At 40.8% G+C, this 16561-nt stretch overlaps 1 protein-coding gene across 3 annotated transcripts in view; it reads right to left on the minus strand.

Annotated features, from left to right (window-relative positions):
• Positions 1-16561, minus strand: part of LOC146382295 (UPF0606 protein KIAA1549) — a 38074-nt gene that overhangs the window by 1633 nt on the left and 19880 nt on the right. For 2 of the 3 annotated variants that reach the window (XM_084932838.1, XM_084932839.1), the window contains exons 10-21: positions 14501-14678; positions 13576-13760; positions 8192-8406; positions 7123-7259; positions 6081-6095; positions 5431-5636; positions 4009-4235; positions 3770-3914; positions 3375-3689; positions 2125-2171; positions 1437-1585; positions 304-458 (exon numbers count right to left, since the gene is read on the minus strand). In XM_084932838.1, the coding sequence (XP_084788964.1) occupies positions 304-458; positions 1437-1585; positions 2125-2171; positions 3375-3689; positions 3770-3914; positions 4009-4235; positions 5431-5636; positions 6081-6095; positions 7123-7259; positions 8192-8406; positions 13576-13760; positions 14501-14678 (1974 nt within the window). The remainder of the gene's footprint in view (positions 1-303; positions 459-1436; positions 1586-2124; positions 2172-3374; positions 3690-3769; positions 3915-4008; positions 4236-5430; positions 5637-6080; positions 6096-7122; positions 7260-8191; positions 8407-13575; positions 13761-14500; positions 14679-16561) is intronic. The other variant, XM_084932840.1, reaches the window with a different exon arrangement.

Consider the following 16561-nt stretch of genomic DNA (forward strand, 5'->3'; position numbering starts at 1 on the left):
CAGGACAGAAAGGGCAAACAGAACAACAGGGGGAGGTGATAAAAAACAAGAGAATAGATAAGATAAAAAATATCAAGTAACAAAAACAGAAAGAACACCAGAAAATTTGAAGAAAACCAAACTGAAACTGTGGGTGTTTCTCAAAAGCAATAAAGTTGGCTTCCTGTTAGGATCAAGTTACTGTGCGTTTGTTTTTAATAATTTGATGATTAAATGAAAAGTTTGGGATTTCATTTAGTTTCAGGTTTCAATGAAATTAAATGAACTTGTTAATTAAAAAATAAAAATGTGCAATTCACTCACTGCATCTTTTTCAGCTTCTGCTCTGGAGAAATTGTCATCATGATAGTGGTTCCAGCCTAAGCCTCCATTCTGGCCCGGAGCAGCCCTGACTCCTGCTGGGTAACCATTCATCCGACTGGACAGACCCACTTGTGCAAGATGATGGAGCTGGGCACCTAAAAAAAAAAAAAACACATTATACTTACTGGCACTAATTTCCTAAAGACCTAACCTTAATCATGCCAGCTTCTTGCCCAACCTTAACCCTTACTGTATCTTCCATTCATACTCAAAACTGCTCAGGATCACTGCAGTATTCTTTTATGCTGTCTCATCTAAGCAGAGAATATATGAAACTGTCTTTACTTGGCATCAGCGTCTGAAAATTTGTCAGCTGCATGCAAATTTATACCCACTGTAAGTGAAGTTACAAAGTTACTGGGAGCTGCCTGACTGTCTTTCCTCAGATTAGCCAAGCTGTTTTTGGGTGAGAGTGAGCGTGCACCCTGGACTGGTTGCACGTCTATCACAGATGTTCTTCAATCATTGCAGAAAATATTGGCAACCTGAATCAGCTGTACGTTTTGCTGACACACCCCATTCCTGCTGCAACAAACGGCTTTAATCGCACATGCCGCACTCAGCCAGTTCAGAAAGGGCATATTTTAAATCCAAGAGTTATTCCTCTGTAGTGACAGCTAGTGCAAAACCTTTCACGTTTGCACTAGTTATTTCTGTCAGTGTTACATAGTCTCAGCAGTTTATTGTTAAACAAAGTCAGAAATAAATAGTGTATAGCTCTAAGAATACAAAAAAGGACATATTTGTGCTAATGGTTCATTTTGTTGTTTAGCTGTAACTGAGAGTGGGAGTATTTACATTTAGATGGATTAAATATAGCATAAAGACTGAGACGGAGATTAAACACTGAGATAACGAACATACATGTACTTGTCTATCTTTAAGCATTATTGCTTAAGATCTGCGTTTCCTTTTTTCCTATTTTAAAAAAAATCTGCAAAAAAGTTGAAAACGAGATGCAGAAATGAATGGACACCATGAGCTTTGTTTGGGGGGCAGCGCAACAGCCTGAACATAAAATATTGTTGTGTTAATGTTGCATTTGTGTGATGCTATCGAACTTCCTTGTGTACCTGTGGTTCCTCCCACTGGACGCGGTCTGGCAGATGAGGGCAGTTCATCAGCGTAGAGGCCCCTGCTGGAGTACAGGCTGTCTGGCTGGAGCAGCTCACCGTGCCCTGCTGTTTCTCCTGGTGGCAGGTAGCTCGAGCCAAGGCCCTGCCTGAAACACAGACCAAAAACTCATTTATGATTTAAGAAGATATAGGGACGCACCAATAGCTGAATTCTGGGTCAGTTTAAAGTAAACAATTTGACTAATAGCAGATGATGATTTTTCCCCCTTTTTTGCACTGTTACTGAACATGGAGACATTTCATACTGTGTGTGTATTTGTGCTACTTTTTTAGCATGCTTTACATTTCTAATCCTATATGGTGCAATCAATAACCTGATAGTCAAGCATTTCACAATTTGGTACCAAATAGTGGAAACACAAATGGTTGACAGCTGATACTCTACATGTGTGTACATGTGCAGCCTTTTCAGAGTCTATTAAGAGGCAGCTGTTCAGACCTGATCCATTGAAACAATAAAATAAAGAGGACTCTTTTTCATTATTCATGAGGCTCAACTCTATAAATGTAAACTAAAGAAAATGTCCACACGGGTGAAAGTTCACCTGTAATTATAAATAGGAAATACCTCTTGGGGTATGAAGAACACGTGGAAAGCGACTCTATTTTCAGCTGCTTTACTGACCTTGTTGCCATGCCTTGTACTGTAGCAGAGGACATCTCAGGGAATCTCTGGGGAAGACCAACAGAGATGTGCTGTGTTTAAGTGACAATGATCAAGTACCAGTGATGACAGCGGTCTCAGGTATAAACAGTGAACTGTTTTTACGAAGCATCAGGGTGTAGTGATACAAATATTGGAAAAGAAATGCAAAAAAGATTTTTAGTTGATGCAGTTATTCTTATGAGAACACAGCCTGCTGTGTGTGTTACAATTTACTGTACTGTTGGTGGTTATTTTACACAGTGAACATTGTTATTTTTACCAAGCAAAGTTTTGTTGGATATCCATATTATTAATAGCATATAAAAGCACCATCAAAGGGCTTTTTATGGCTGCACTGCTCAGTGTTTCTTTCACTCTTCTGGGGTGAGCACCCGTGTTGGATAGAGGACAAAGTATTGTTATTAACAGCTGTAAAGCAGCATGAAAGATATGAAAGCATTTAAAAAGTGTATTCAGGGAGTGAAAATGTGTTCACTGCAGTCAAGGTCTGGGATTAAATCTTTAAGGTTGCACTTCCAGGGAATCAATGAATGAATGAAGTGACACATTTAGATCTGGACCATAGAACAGCCATAAAATGCTTCTATTTTGTTTTTGTTTAGAGTAGATTTTTGCACTTGTAAAGTACCGATTAGGTTTTCTTCTTCTTCTTCTTACACAAACAACCTTAATTTCAGCTAAGCCCTCTACCTCTCATGGATTTCAAAGCCAGGGATAATTGTACATAAACAGTTTTATGCTGCCGTAGCGAAGTGTTAATAACAGAGGTTGGCACTGCATAAACTGGCCTCGCTTTGTAAAGCCTTCCAAGCAGTTTCTTTGAAAGTAGCCTATACTAACAGGAATTAATAAAGATTACGTGGGTGATGGCTATATCACTGAAGGGTCTTAGGAGCTCTACATAGCCAGTGGGGGTGGGTGGGTGGGGGCGGGGGGGCTAAGGTTGCACCTTGCAACAGATGGAGGAATACTTAAGTCAGTACTTTGCTAAGAGGACGTGATTATAATGGAAGCAATAGGCTTCATGCTGAGCAGGAGAGCAAAACGCCTTAAGAAAGTGAGGTGATAGTGAATGCAAAGCTGTGTCTCCCACTGTTTCTATTTGTAACACATATTCTTGTTCCATGCAATATGGCAGCTGAATTATTTATAGCTGACTGGATGGACAATGCTCCAGCCAGAGCGTTTGTACACAGACGGCAACTTACGCTGGGGAAAGCTTGGTAGGAAAGACCCCAAGGTCTCGGCCCATGACCTGGAGGGCTAGAGTTAGGAGGGTTGCTGTTGACCCCTGGGAGAGTGATCCCGGCAGTGCTGCCCTGAGAAGTGGGTGACACAAGAGCGAAGGCGTCGTCCAACAGGGAGTGCATCTGCTGCCGTGCTTCCTCGATGGAGGGCTGTGGGGGCATGTACGGTGGTGGGGGAGGGGCATGGCCGGGAGGAGAGGAAGTGGGGGCTGGGAAGACATCATCTGTGGGGGAAGGACTCCTGTGAGGGGATCCTGGGCCTTGGTCAGGGTCCGACTGGAAAACATAGACGGCAAAGAAGTCAGAAAGGTTGCAGGGTCCGTGAAAGGTTTTCCTACTTCTTCTGTGTTACTCACCACGTAGGCAACATTGTTGACCCCAGGGCACTTTCTGTAAGCAGCATCAGTGTCTTCAGTGATGAGGTGGTCTTTGTCTGCTTCCATCATGCCTCCATTCATCTGGTCTTTCATCCTCTGCTTTGGTGAGCGCCTGCCTCGACCACTTAGAAACACATGAAGAAAGGGAGAAATATATTATCAGCATGCACAGAAAATCAAGTTCTCCACCAAAAAGTCAAAAATTCATAACCTCTAACCTTTTCTTGGGTTCCATGAAGACGGAGGGCATCTGAGCATCCGGGTCCAGGATCTTATCGATTTGCATCTGTTCTTTGCGATAAATACGATCCGGATCCTTTGCATCGCCAAGACCACCTATGTCATCCATAGCTGGGAAGTCATAGTGGCCCTTCCTCTTGGCGCGAAGACGAATCTTGTTACGATGATGCTCAATTTCTGACTTGTGCCTCAACGCTACCTGGATCTGAGGATCAAATTACAATTATTAGTATTAGCTCGTTTGGCAAATTATAAGAACCACAGAAGCATCACAAATGAAACTTCAACCACATGTGAATTACATCTTCCAAAAGACTCTGACCAAAGAGTTTGTGTCAGGGTTTTGTATTTTTTATTCTGCATTGAGATGAAATTTTTCAAAGGAGCAGATGAGACTCCTGCAAGGCCTGTGGGAAATAATTAGCTTGGTAATTTTTTAACTTCAGCACTAAAAATGCATCAACGTAAACACACTGGAGACAAACTGAAATACTGCAAAGAATGTGGGAGATGCTTCCCCACATCAGGTGACTTAAAACGACATGAACTCTTTCACAGTGGGGTTAAAAAGCACCTCTGTGCTCAGTGTGGGTCATCCTTCACCACTGCAGGTGACCTTAAAAACACCCAAACGAGTCCACGCAGGAGAGAAACCATACAAGTGCAGACACTGTGACAAAAGCTTCTCATGTTCAGGTAATCGTAACGAGCGTGAACGTACACACATGGAAGGAAACTACAGCTGTGAGCTTCAGTAATCTCAGTTCATACTCCGCACACAAACGATCCCACGTTACTAATAAACTGTTTCACTGTTACCAATGTGCCAAAACATTCACTTCATTATCTGCTCTTTGCAAACATCAGCGTGATCACGCAGGGCTGAAATCGTTCCCATCACAGGATCAGAGTAAATCTGAAGAGAGAGAGACATCCTCTGATTTCAGGGTCAAACTTAAAACCCTGGAGATCAGGCTCCACAGAGTTCAGATAGACTCTGCTGTAAAGATCTAATGAGGCAGCTGTGAATGAAAATGTTCCCGTAGTTCCATTTTAATCTTTGTAAACTGTTCTTCTGTAGTGTTTGTGTTCAGTGGTTACCTTTTTTTTCAGTGGTTGGATGAAAAATCTGTTTCCTGTTCTCAAGTTTTTATTGAATGTATTTTGTTAAATAAACTTAGTTAAAAAATGTTAAATAAAGAAACAGTTTAATGAAAAAGAAAAACAAAACTTCAGCACAGCACAGTAAAACGATATCTTACTGTAACCCACGTTTTTCTAATGTGCTTGCGAAAGTAAAGGAAATCTTGATCCAACAGTTTTAATAAAAAGACACTTGTCTTTAACATTAAACTGCTGGATTATTTATCTCCTTAAAAAAGAAAATGAGCGCAGCAAACCTCTTTGGTCATTTGGTTTGTGTCTGACAATTTTCCATTGACGGGCGGACTGTGGAGTGGTGGGACAGGCATAGGCTGCATGGCAATAAGCTGGACTTTATTGGGGAGTCTCCTGCTTGCGTCGGTGCCACGAGATATCCGATCAACATGTTCAAAGATGGAGGCTGAAGACAGCTGCTCATTTGTATTGTTCATAGGAGGAGGACCTGTGGAATAAAACAAAGGTCATGACATGTTAGCAGCGAGTTCACACCGTATGCTAATGCTGATTTAAGCTAGGGGACAGAGATTTTACACAAACAGCTAATGCATAAGGATGACTAATGAAACATGTCCGTGTTTCTTTACCACCTCACTATATTCAAAATATTGGTTGTAATAAAAGTGTGGAGTAAATTTCTTGAGGGTTACGTGAAAATAAAACATTGATTTCTATTTCCAAAAGCTAAGCTTTGTTTCAAACAATGGCTTTTTGCCTTTGTTTGTGAAGTTATTGTTTCCATGCTGTGACCGACAGCTCAGCACAGAAGTGATGGATGGTGAGAACTGTGCACAAAACTACCAAAGAACTAACAGACAACACACAGACAGCTGCTGGAGGTCAAGCCTGAGGTCTACAGAGACAGAGACAGAAAGTGGCAAGCTCTTACCAATTCTATTCTTGCCTGCAAACCACAAAAGAAAGGAAAGAGAGTCTTACTAGGGTGAAAGAGATCAAGTAAGAACACAAATCAAAGTGGTTGCTGCATACTGACAACAATATTAAAAAAAAACCAGAGGTGTAGCTGACACGGATGCATGAGAGAAGAGAAACATAACCAGGAAAGATCAAACGAAAGGAAAAGGCAAGTTTCCATAGGTGATACATTCATTTCTTCAGATCTTTTATTCAGTAGTTAGAAAAAAGCAAGGAAGATGTTGCTCTGAATAAGAAGAAAACAGCAAAAAAGATGCAGCAGATTATTTAATATTGAATGTGTTTCATCTGTAATCTAATTAAACTCTTTTCATACACCAGGTATCCACCGACCCAATTAAGCTAATACTACTGTTTGGTTGTTTTATTTACATTCTAAATGAACCAAGTCTCATATGTGCATCTGGGATTTTCTCTGGATATCACAATTTGGCAGAAATTAAATTAAAAAAGGGTGTTGCTGTCAGCCTAACCCTAACCTTAGCCAGGTTAAAAGCACCGGGCAGAGCATAGTACAGTATCAGCACAGACTTATCAATAACAAAACACAGACTGTTCCTCTGTGTGTGAGTCAGGCTGCAGTCTGCGCGCCCGACTGCCTCGAGGTCCAGCACGTAATCTCTTGAGTGGCACTGCAGGCTTGAATCTATCAAAAAGCTGTCAGATAAAGTAACTTTAGCATTCTTTTTCTTTTTCCTCAATTCCTCTCCGTCTCGTCTTATTTTGACCACTGAATAGAAATTCCTACCAGCTGCTTCTTTTACTTTCACTCTGTTTTATGTCCTTGCCTGGGTTCCCTTCACGTCTCCTCTGCTTTGTCTTTTCTTCCTCCCTTTACAATCTCAAACTGGCCTCCTTGTCAATCAAAACATGCTAGCTGTGGTTGCTCTCTCTTTATCTATTTATGTCAGCCAAGTCCCTTCATTTTCTTCCTCCCCCTCATATTTGCTCTCCGTGTTTGGAGGAGCGAGTTGAGTGTTGCCAGGGCCACTTACCGTTTAAAACATTGATGGGGACCTTACGGGTCTGCTTGCTGTCGCTGGGCGTGGCCTGGGCTCTCAGGTTCTCCTCGGTTGATTCCCGCTCACTGGAATGGTCACTTAACACAGAGTCGCCATCTGATGAGGAGATCCTGCCCAGGAAAGACACACAAACACAGCCTTAGATGAATAATTGAAGCCCAAGAGCGCACGAACATGCTGCAATGTCATGCATAATCAAAAACTGTGCTCTTGCAGAAAGGTAAAAGCTGGGAGGAGACTTCTAAGAAATAATAACATTGGTTATAACTTGTTGAAATAAATGCCTTAAAGAATTTCCGCTGCCAGAATGATTACATTCATTAAATAATTTGTCTTGGATGGCTGTCGAGCAAGGAGGAACAACCAGCGCCAACTGCCCAATAAAAGGGCCTGATGTAATGGAAGACATTTGTAACAGGAGTTAATAAATGTATCCAGCAATAACTGCTGTACTTGTTTTGGTGTCACATATCTAATAACCAGAAGAGTGAGTGTTCTGGGAAAGGCTGGTAATGTTGCACAAACTCATTTAAGCTGTCGATAAGATATCAAAACTGAAAATTCTTTAGTTAAGCTTTGATATTATTTCAAATGTAGAAAAATAGGGCCAGGGCAAAAATATTTAAAGAACAAAGTAAAATGAATATTTATATTGCACCTCAGCTTAACCTCTGCAAGTTACACAGACCTGTCTGAGGGAGCAAAAAAAGGTTCCTTCTTCTTTGGTGCATAAATTAATCAGAAGATCTGTCAAAAGCTTTTTGTCTGGTTGGCTAACTGCCCCAACTGAAGGAGGCAGAAAGTCACCTCTGTTGGGAAAACAAGCTGTAATAAAATCTATACAGAAATGTTAACGCAATTTAAAAAATGCTACCAGTGTTTCACCATGTGTGGAAAATAAAAACACTAAGGTGACCGTATCTCTAAAATATGCTGGCTGTAATCATGAACTTCACTAGAACTGCTTATCCTTTCTTTATTTGCTTTAGGTAAAGTAAGCCTTTATGTTTTGTCACTTTCCTGTTCTGTGAGCAGCACTGACCTTCCTCTCCTTCGACCACTGCGCGACGCCTTTGTGGAGGAAGCGGACGTGGGGATCTCCCCATTCTCAGATGGACTGAGGCCATCTTTAATGGATACTTGGACGGGCCCGAGGCCAGACGGGATAGGCTCCTGGATCACCATGACATCATCCTTGCTCTGCTGGCCAAGGTGCAGCTTGGCAAAGTCAAAGCCTTTAACGGTGGGAGCCTGCAGCTAAAGAAACGGGAAGAAGAGAAGGAACGAGTGGATAAACATGAGCCGAAAGCTGCACCAGCAAGACAGCGAGGGAGCGAGCACGACTTTCACTTAAGTATTTACTTATTGACAAGCATTCACTGTCTCATTGTGACATTAACCTTTACTTTTTAAAGCCTCTGACATTACACCAAATGCCAATATGAGAGTAATACTGCAAAAAACAGGGAACTGAAGGCTCAGAAAGTGATAGTCCAATGTAGTGCAATGAAATTCCATTAAAATTCCAGATTTGTAAATGAGGGAAATGACAACCAGAACGATGCCACATTCGAGACATAATTGGGCTAAATGACTGATGAATGGATGCCCAGTGGGAGACTCACACAGTCAGACAAGAATGAATAAAGAGAAAGTCTCTGAGAAGAGCGAGAGACTTGGGTAAACATTGACTTGGTGTCTCTGTTTTTGGGGTGGTGGGGGATGGAGGCTGGAGCAGTGAGTGTAAAGCCCTCAGGACTTCCCGTCAGCAGAAGAGTAAACAGAAGATGTCAGATCTGAGTGTGTTTGCAAGCAGTTTGTGAAACTCTGGTCCTACGACACTGAAATGTGGCAACAAGCAAAGAGTGACGTGATGTGTTCCTCCTAATTCTCTGCATTACATGTGCGCACACTGAGTTTACTGAGGCAAAATGTACAGCGTAGAAGAGGCTTGTTGGTATAAAATTCCTAATCCAGTTTTCTGCTTGCCAGTATGAAACTGCTACTCCTGGGGGGAGTAAATGGGTATATGATTGTGTGTACCGTTCTCTGTGGTGCACAAATGAGGCCAGTCTTTGAGGGGCACAACACCTCAAATAGTAAACTATGACTCATTATAGCCGACACTGAAGCTGAACGCACACAACACTTACACATGACTTAATCATAGCCATAATAAACCATTTACAACAACACAGACACAACGTACAACTCTGTTTCCTAAAAAGGATTATTAGGTCCTTTAAAACGTAAAGATAACATGTGAAAAACTATTAATCTTCCCAAAAAATAAATGCTTACCGTAAATTTGGTATAAGCAATACATTTTTAAATAGTTGGGACAGGAGTTACAAAGACTACAAAAATATTTAAAAGAAAAAAGGAAACAAAAATGACCAAACAAACAAACAAACAAAATCTAAACAAGTATTACCGTAATTGTCGGGCTATAAGCCGCTACTTTTTGCACAAGCTTTGAACCCTGCGGCTTTTAGTCAGGTGCGGCTTTTCTATGGATTGTCTATGATTTTTGTGATATCGTAAGACGATTTGTTTTATTTGTTCCGCTGTTGTACGGCACTACGTTGCCTGGCGGAAGGATCGGGGTTCAAGAGTGGTATGTTGGTCACATGTCCGTCCGCCAGGCAACGGAGTGCCGTACGAAGTAGCGCGAAAAACAAACTTCAAAGTAGCGCTACGCGTTCAGCGGGAGGCGTGGATGACGAGCGGCGATAAACTTGCGAAAAGCAAGTTATGCCCAACTCCACCGGTGGATTCTGACAGCGTGGAAAAGTGTGAAAACATCCACGATCACCAACGGATTTCGAAGGGCTGGACTGCTGCATGATGGAGAGGAGGACACCGCCACGGCCCTTCTGAGGGTGTTCGACTCTGACACTGACAACGAGGATTTCTTTGGTTTTGAAAGTGACAACGAAGGAGAGAAGCGGAGAGTGGATGACGAAGCCATCCTGAGCCTGTTCGTATCCGACACTGGAGGAGAGGACTTTGGTGGTTTTAGTGCGCAGGAAGAAGAGAAAGATGGTGGTGAATGACTGACTTTTCCTCTTGTTAAAGCCGTGTCGCTGCACCTGAGCCTAAAAGGTAGGCCGAATCTATTTTTCCTGGTGTGCTGTAGGTTATTGTTATGTACTACATTTGTTACTCATTTATGAAGCACAGTACATGTTTCGTACTTGTAATTACCGCTACTTGTACATATACCTAAAAAGTTATGCAAATATGTACCCATAAGTTGTTTTTCAAAATATTAATAAAAGTGACGTGTCTCCAAACAGCCATCTCTTTCCTGACAATTCGCTTTGTGCATATTCTCTTACATATGATAAGTCAACATTGAAACACCTGCGGCTTTTAGTCAGGTGCGGCTAATGTATGTACAAAACAGGATTTTCCCCTGATTTTAGCTTGTGCGGCTAATATTCGGGTGCGCTTTGTAGTCCGGGAAATACGGTAGTCACATGAGGACTCAGGTTAGTGACTTGGGTTTAAAAAGAGAAACAGATGCCTTCACCACATTGTTTTGAAATTGCAATTAATTTGGAGCGTTTCATCATCTACAGCACATAATATCATTATTTTAATGATATTAAAATAATGATGATGAAACATTATTTTAACATCATTAAAATATGAAGAACTAAATAAATCTCTGCAGCAAGTCCCAGAGCTGCATCCCTGCAAGTTGAAGGTAAACATGAAAAACAAAAAGCTAACATCTGCTCTGATATGTGCAGTGCAGTGGTAACTTACACGTATGGCAATGCTCCACTGATGCTGCATGTTACATACAGGAACATACGTTGCCATTTGTTGGCACCTGCTCGAGCAGCATGTTTCTACAGTTTAGAAAGTGCAGACACATAAAAATGAAACAGGAGTGACTCTGAACTGTCGAGCACTTTAAATCAAACTAATAATGGAAAAACATTTTGCTTGCAAAGAGGTGAAGCAACACAGCAGTAAATATGCTCCTGTCCCAATGATGTTGTTAAAGTGGAAACGACGGTGTTTCGTTAAATACAAGCTCATGTGATCTGTAAACATTCTGATTCTTTTTCTATGTTTTTGTGAGGGGAAACAGAGTTGTATACATGATCTACCGACTATAAACACACACTTTTCTCTCTAGATACCATAATGAGGGAGATCTTACATCTATAAACACAAACAGGCACTAATCTCCCGTCTACTACATGAGATACCTCCTCCTCGGCTCGTCTCCCTTTAGACAACACTTTCTTTTTCTCTTCTTTCTTCACTTCCTCTGGTTTCTTTTTCACAGCTTTGGTCTCTTCCCTTTTTTGCTCTCTCGATGTACCTTCTTTCCTTTTCAGTTTCTTTTTATCCTCTTCCTCTTCTTCCTCCTCCTCTTCTTCTTCAGTTTCCTCCTCTTCTTCCTCCTCTTCTTCTTCAGTTTCCTCCTCTTCTTCCTCCTCTTCTTCTTCAGCTTCCTCCTCTTCTTCCTCCTCATTTTTCATACCCTGATTGCTCTTGAGAGCTACTGATCTCTAAGCAGAAGCAATGATGAATAAGATAAATTGTTCTGCTGATAAGTGATGAGCTACTATTTGTTATTATATGAGCTACTGTTTGTTATTTGTATCACTTGTAACAACTAGTAAACACCCAGACTATAAAAATTGCCTTCTTCATATAATGTGTATACGGTCTTGTTCTTTGCATAATTGTGCAACACTTGAATAATAAACCATAAACAAGTTACTTCCAACAAACACACAACAGGTCTGACTACATTTTCTACAAATCACCAGACACTGCTTTGTACCTTCCCCTTTTTAAAATCCTTCTCCTCCCCTTCCTCCTCCTCTTCATCATCTTCTTCCTCTTCATACTCCTCCTCTTCATCCTCACTAAACTCAGTACCTTTTTTAGTTTGAGGGAGTCGCTGTTGACGAGAGGTCCTTGATTCTCTGAGTAACATAGTAGACTGAGAGAAGAGGAGTGGTGTTAAGTCAAAGACGAATGTGTGGATCAGAGAGGATGAGCCACTGATACACGTCTGAGTCAGAGCACTGACCAAATGCTAAGGTTATGTTACAGTATGAATAAAAAAGATCAAGTGAAGGGGAATCAGACAGAGATGAAAAGATGAGGCAGTTTTTGAAACCAAAACATCCAGAGAACCACCCAAACAGGCTGTTTGTAATCAGGAATGGAAATAAACATACAGAGGATGGAGTCTTACTCCTGTCTTGCTCACATGTATTCTTAGTCCAAGCTGAGGTTTGCAGGTGGACACGTTTTAGACAGAGATTCAGCAACTGCTGTAGTAAGAAGTACCAAAGTTCTCTAATACTACTGTTATGAGTACAGCGCTGTAAATATGTTAAACACCTGTGTGGTCTTATATTTCTGCACCACATATGAACTTCACCAAACTAATACAAACAAAACAAGACAGCCAAATACTGGCTGTTAAGTTAATTTCTTACTTAGGAATAAAATATACAGCCTGACATTAGAAGATTGAATAAAATATTCGTGACGATAAAAAGGGACATACACATGCAAACATGAAGGTTTCCAGACTAACGAGTACACAGATGACAGAATCGGTCAGAGCAGGTATTACACAGACGCCATCTAACAAGCAAGTTGTCTAATATTGAGCCAATGTGTGAAGAGTGCAGGAAGAAAATCCCTGTGATCACGCTCGCATCATGTATAGCACCCCGCCTCCTGCACTCTGCTCATGTGTCAAATCTTGCCTAAACCAAACAGAGCATTTGCAATAGTGAGAGGTTGTGTGATACTCGTGTTTCTGTTGTGTGCAGTTTGTGATTGTCCACCAGACAAGGGCAGTCAGATTTATTCACTGTCCACAGCTTATGTCTGAAAGCTGTTTCAGGGAGGGTAATACTATGACAGAAATCTTACTTAGGGCAGCCAAATAGCATTACTTCTAAAATTAAGTGAAGCTACAAAAGCCAGAGAGGCTTTTCAATAACCACAGATTGAACACAAAATGAGCCAAAGGGAAACTGTAGAGCAGGATTGTTGGTTGTTTCAAGCAAAAAAAGAGCTGCTGAGGCTGTTTGCTGTATGAGCAGCATCATAATTTTTAACCCAGCACATGTCCTTCAATATGTCTCTGCTGGAATCATTAAAGTTTTACTAATGTCATCCAGAAGACGGCATCATGATGTCCAAATCTGTGAGGTCTTGCAGCACAGTCATGGCAGTGACAGATAGCCTTTATTAATCATGCTGATTTATAATCCCAGGATTAATCCAGTAAACCTAATTAACAAACTATTTCTAACAAAAACACCTTCGTTACATAATTATTCCTCCATATTCCAAATATAAAACTTACGGCACAAAAGTAATTTTGAAACACTGATGCAGGAAAGCATCTGTAAAGTAAAGATGGAACTTTACCTTTTGTCTCTGTTGGATGGAGGTCATGGCGTCTGGCTGGAATTCCAGCTTGTCTGTCCGACACAACTTCCAGTAAAGGATGGAAATGATGACGATGACCACGAGGAGGGGGATCACAACCCCGATGATGATCCACATGTTTGTGTTCTCATTGTCAGAGGGTGAAGATGTCACTTTTTCGACAGCTGTGATTAGAAAAAACAAAGAAACCATAAACTGCTAAGTTCATATATTGACTACAAAGGAGGAGAAGGTTATTTTATAATCCAGGTTCTTTTCTGTTACCAGTATTTCCCATAGGTTGGCTGCTCTTCACATGTTCTGTATTTATTAACAGTGACACTCCTATATGCTAATGAGCTCATCTTTATTGATTGATCAAACTGAATCTATAAAGGTGAGCGATTTACGGGACATCTATAAACCGTAGCTACAGAAAATAACCTGGATTCGTTTCTCCCTGGACAGACACGGCGCTACTTTGGTTTTAATTAACAGTCACTTCATCCTCTGGGAAAGCACCATAAAAGAATGCAATCAGAACGGAGACAGAACTCCCTTGAGGGGCTCTCATTAGCCTTCATCCGTTGTTTAGATTCCTAATAAGGAAGACAGGGTTTGGGTGCAGCGTGGATAATTAGCTCAAATGTTACTATAAACATGTAAAGATACACATGGAGCTGGCAGTCAGTATCCTTTTTCCCCTTATTAGGATCTTGAGAACAATTAGCCATTACAATAACAGTAATGATGGTGAAGCTAAAATAATTAGTCTTTTTTTGTTTACATACACTAAAACTTCCTACCAGCATCAAAGAAAAAAGAAAAAACACACTAACAAATTAAATAAATTCACACGGGAGTGTTTGATTGACTTGAACTATCATAGATAATCTTTTTTATCTATTTATTGAGACATACTTACGTTGTGCCAATATGCCCTGTACACGATATCCCAGGACAATAGCAGCCCTTTGGACATCCAGGCTGTTAAGCAGGCTAGCAGTCTGATCTGCAGGCATCCTCTGACCACTAGGCCCCTCCACAAAATACACTATTTCGAGGGGGAGGTCAGTACCCGCCAACCGGCTTGTGCTTACAACCTGGGAATTAAAACAAGGAGGACTGGTAAAGTGTTTCAGAATGCAGTTTTGAACAGATATGGGTAATTTTCTTTCAAGCAACAGCTGTGATAGATAAAAGGCAGGGAAAGAGCAGATCTTCTTAAACCCCGCCCCCAAAACATTCAATGTTTTATGCATCATAAATTTATCCTCCAGGGTCAGACTGTCGAAGGAGCTCTACTGTAACTTCCTGAGGCATCTGAGGGAAAACACTAGCTGCAAATGACCCATACTGTCAAGTGTGCAATTGCGCACCAGTGCATTGAAGTTGAAGGGATGCTGTGTTGACACAGTGGAGGAGAGCGAGCTCTCTGGAGCAAGTAGAAGGGGACAGAAAATTGCTTCCAGGGAGCAATATAAACATAGCAGGATATATGGAAGTGCTTCAGAGGTGCATAAGGAGATGACCTTAAAAAGAAAAACAGGTGTGTTTTTGCTTTTTATTAGAGTCACAGATCTTCCTGATCACACCCCAGATTTGATGGCTGTCATACAATAACAGAGTCACTGCCAGACCTAGTAACTCCTATATGATGGAAGCCCTTTTACCGAACTGCCAGTAATCTTATTTTTCCCCCAAAGGTAAGCATTTCCAGATGGTGCGGGGGGAAATAAAGGCTGGAGCATAACGGACTCTGTTTATTTGCTAAGGGACAAAGGCTGTCAATTCTCAGTTTTGTGGTCGTTAGTAGTGTTAAAGGGCATTTCTTTTCTTGGTTCACTCCTTAAGAACACAAACAGGGGACCATGTACATTACCCTAAACTTCATTTCCACGTGCATGCTTTAATGTTCCCATTTGTGTCCTTATACGACAAAGTTTCCCATCTGAAACATTTGTGGATAAGAGGCTTTGCTTGAGAAAAAAAATGACAAAATGCTTCTAAAAATGGATTCATGAAGGACGACCACACTCTAAATTAAAAATGGAATTTCTGATGAAGGTCCTAATGGGCAAAGTCTCACAATCTTAACAGTAAAGATGACTTTTTAATGGAGACAGTGGCACCTCATTTTCTGCCGAGCCTTACAACATTAATCATTGTTGTTTTTTTTATTTTTAACGACAGATTTGAGATTTGAGACTCCAACCATTTGACCTTCTCGAGTCCACCTTGCTGTATTTAATGCTTATAATCAGTGTTGGTCAAGTTACTTGAAAAAAGTAATCAGTAACTAATTACTGATTACTTCCCCAAAAAAGTAAGCCCGTTACTTTACTGATTACTTATTTTCAAAAGTAATTAATTACTTAGTTACTTAGTTACTTTTTAAAAACAGGATTTACAACCTGAATAGGTGATAAAGGATAGATCTTTCAGCCCAATTCTACTTTTTCTGCATAATCCATCATACAAAATGTAATCAAATGGAAAAGTCTCTTTTTTTAAAACTTGTTTTATTAGTTTTAATCTTTTAACTTTATGCATCAAGCAAAAATTAAATTATATGCACCATTCTCTGACTGGAAGAAATTTGTTTAACATTTAAACCTATTTTCTGCACATTCCTGCACATAAAATAAAATATTTTTTGTGTTTACACACAGTTTTTCAAATAGATGCAAGTAAAACACAGCAGAAAATAAATAAAGTCAAAGACTAGCGGTCCTGTTGCTCTATTTTCACCTGTAAAGCAGGCGGAGGTTTACCCTGGTGCAGGTGAGCCGCAGCGGTCAGTGGAAGAATCCGTGAGTTTCTCTGTGAATTTCCCATCACGTCGTTGCGCACTCGGAGCTTGTTTAGGGTTTTTTTCGCTGTAAAAAGAAGTTTTCTTCCCACGCACAACGGACACTAATGTTTTTGTCACTTTTTATGGAATCAAACTTAAAGTAAGGTCAGTACTTCCACGCTTTAAACGCTG

This window comes from Perissodus microlepis, chromosome 7 (genome assembly GCF_051167445.1).
Source record: "Perissodus microlepis isolate ML-2025 ecotype Zambia chromosome 7, ASM5116744v1, whole genome shotgun sequence".
Classification (NCBI taxonomy): domain Eukaryota; kingdom Metazoa; phylum Chordata; class Actinopteri; order Cichliformes; family Cichlidae; genus Perissodus; species Perissodus microlepis.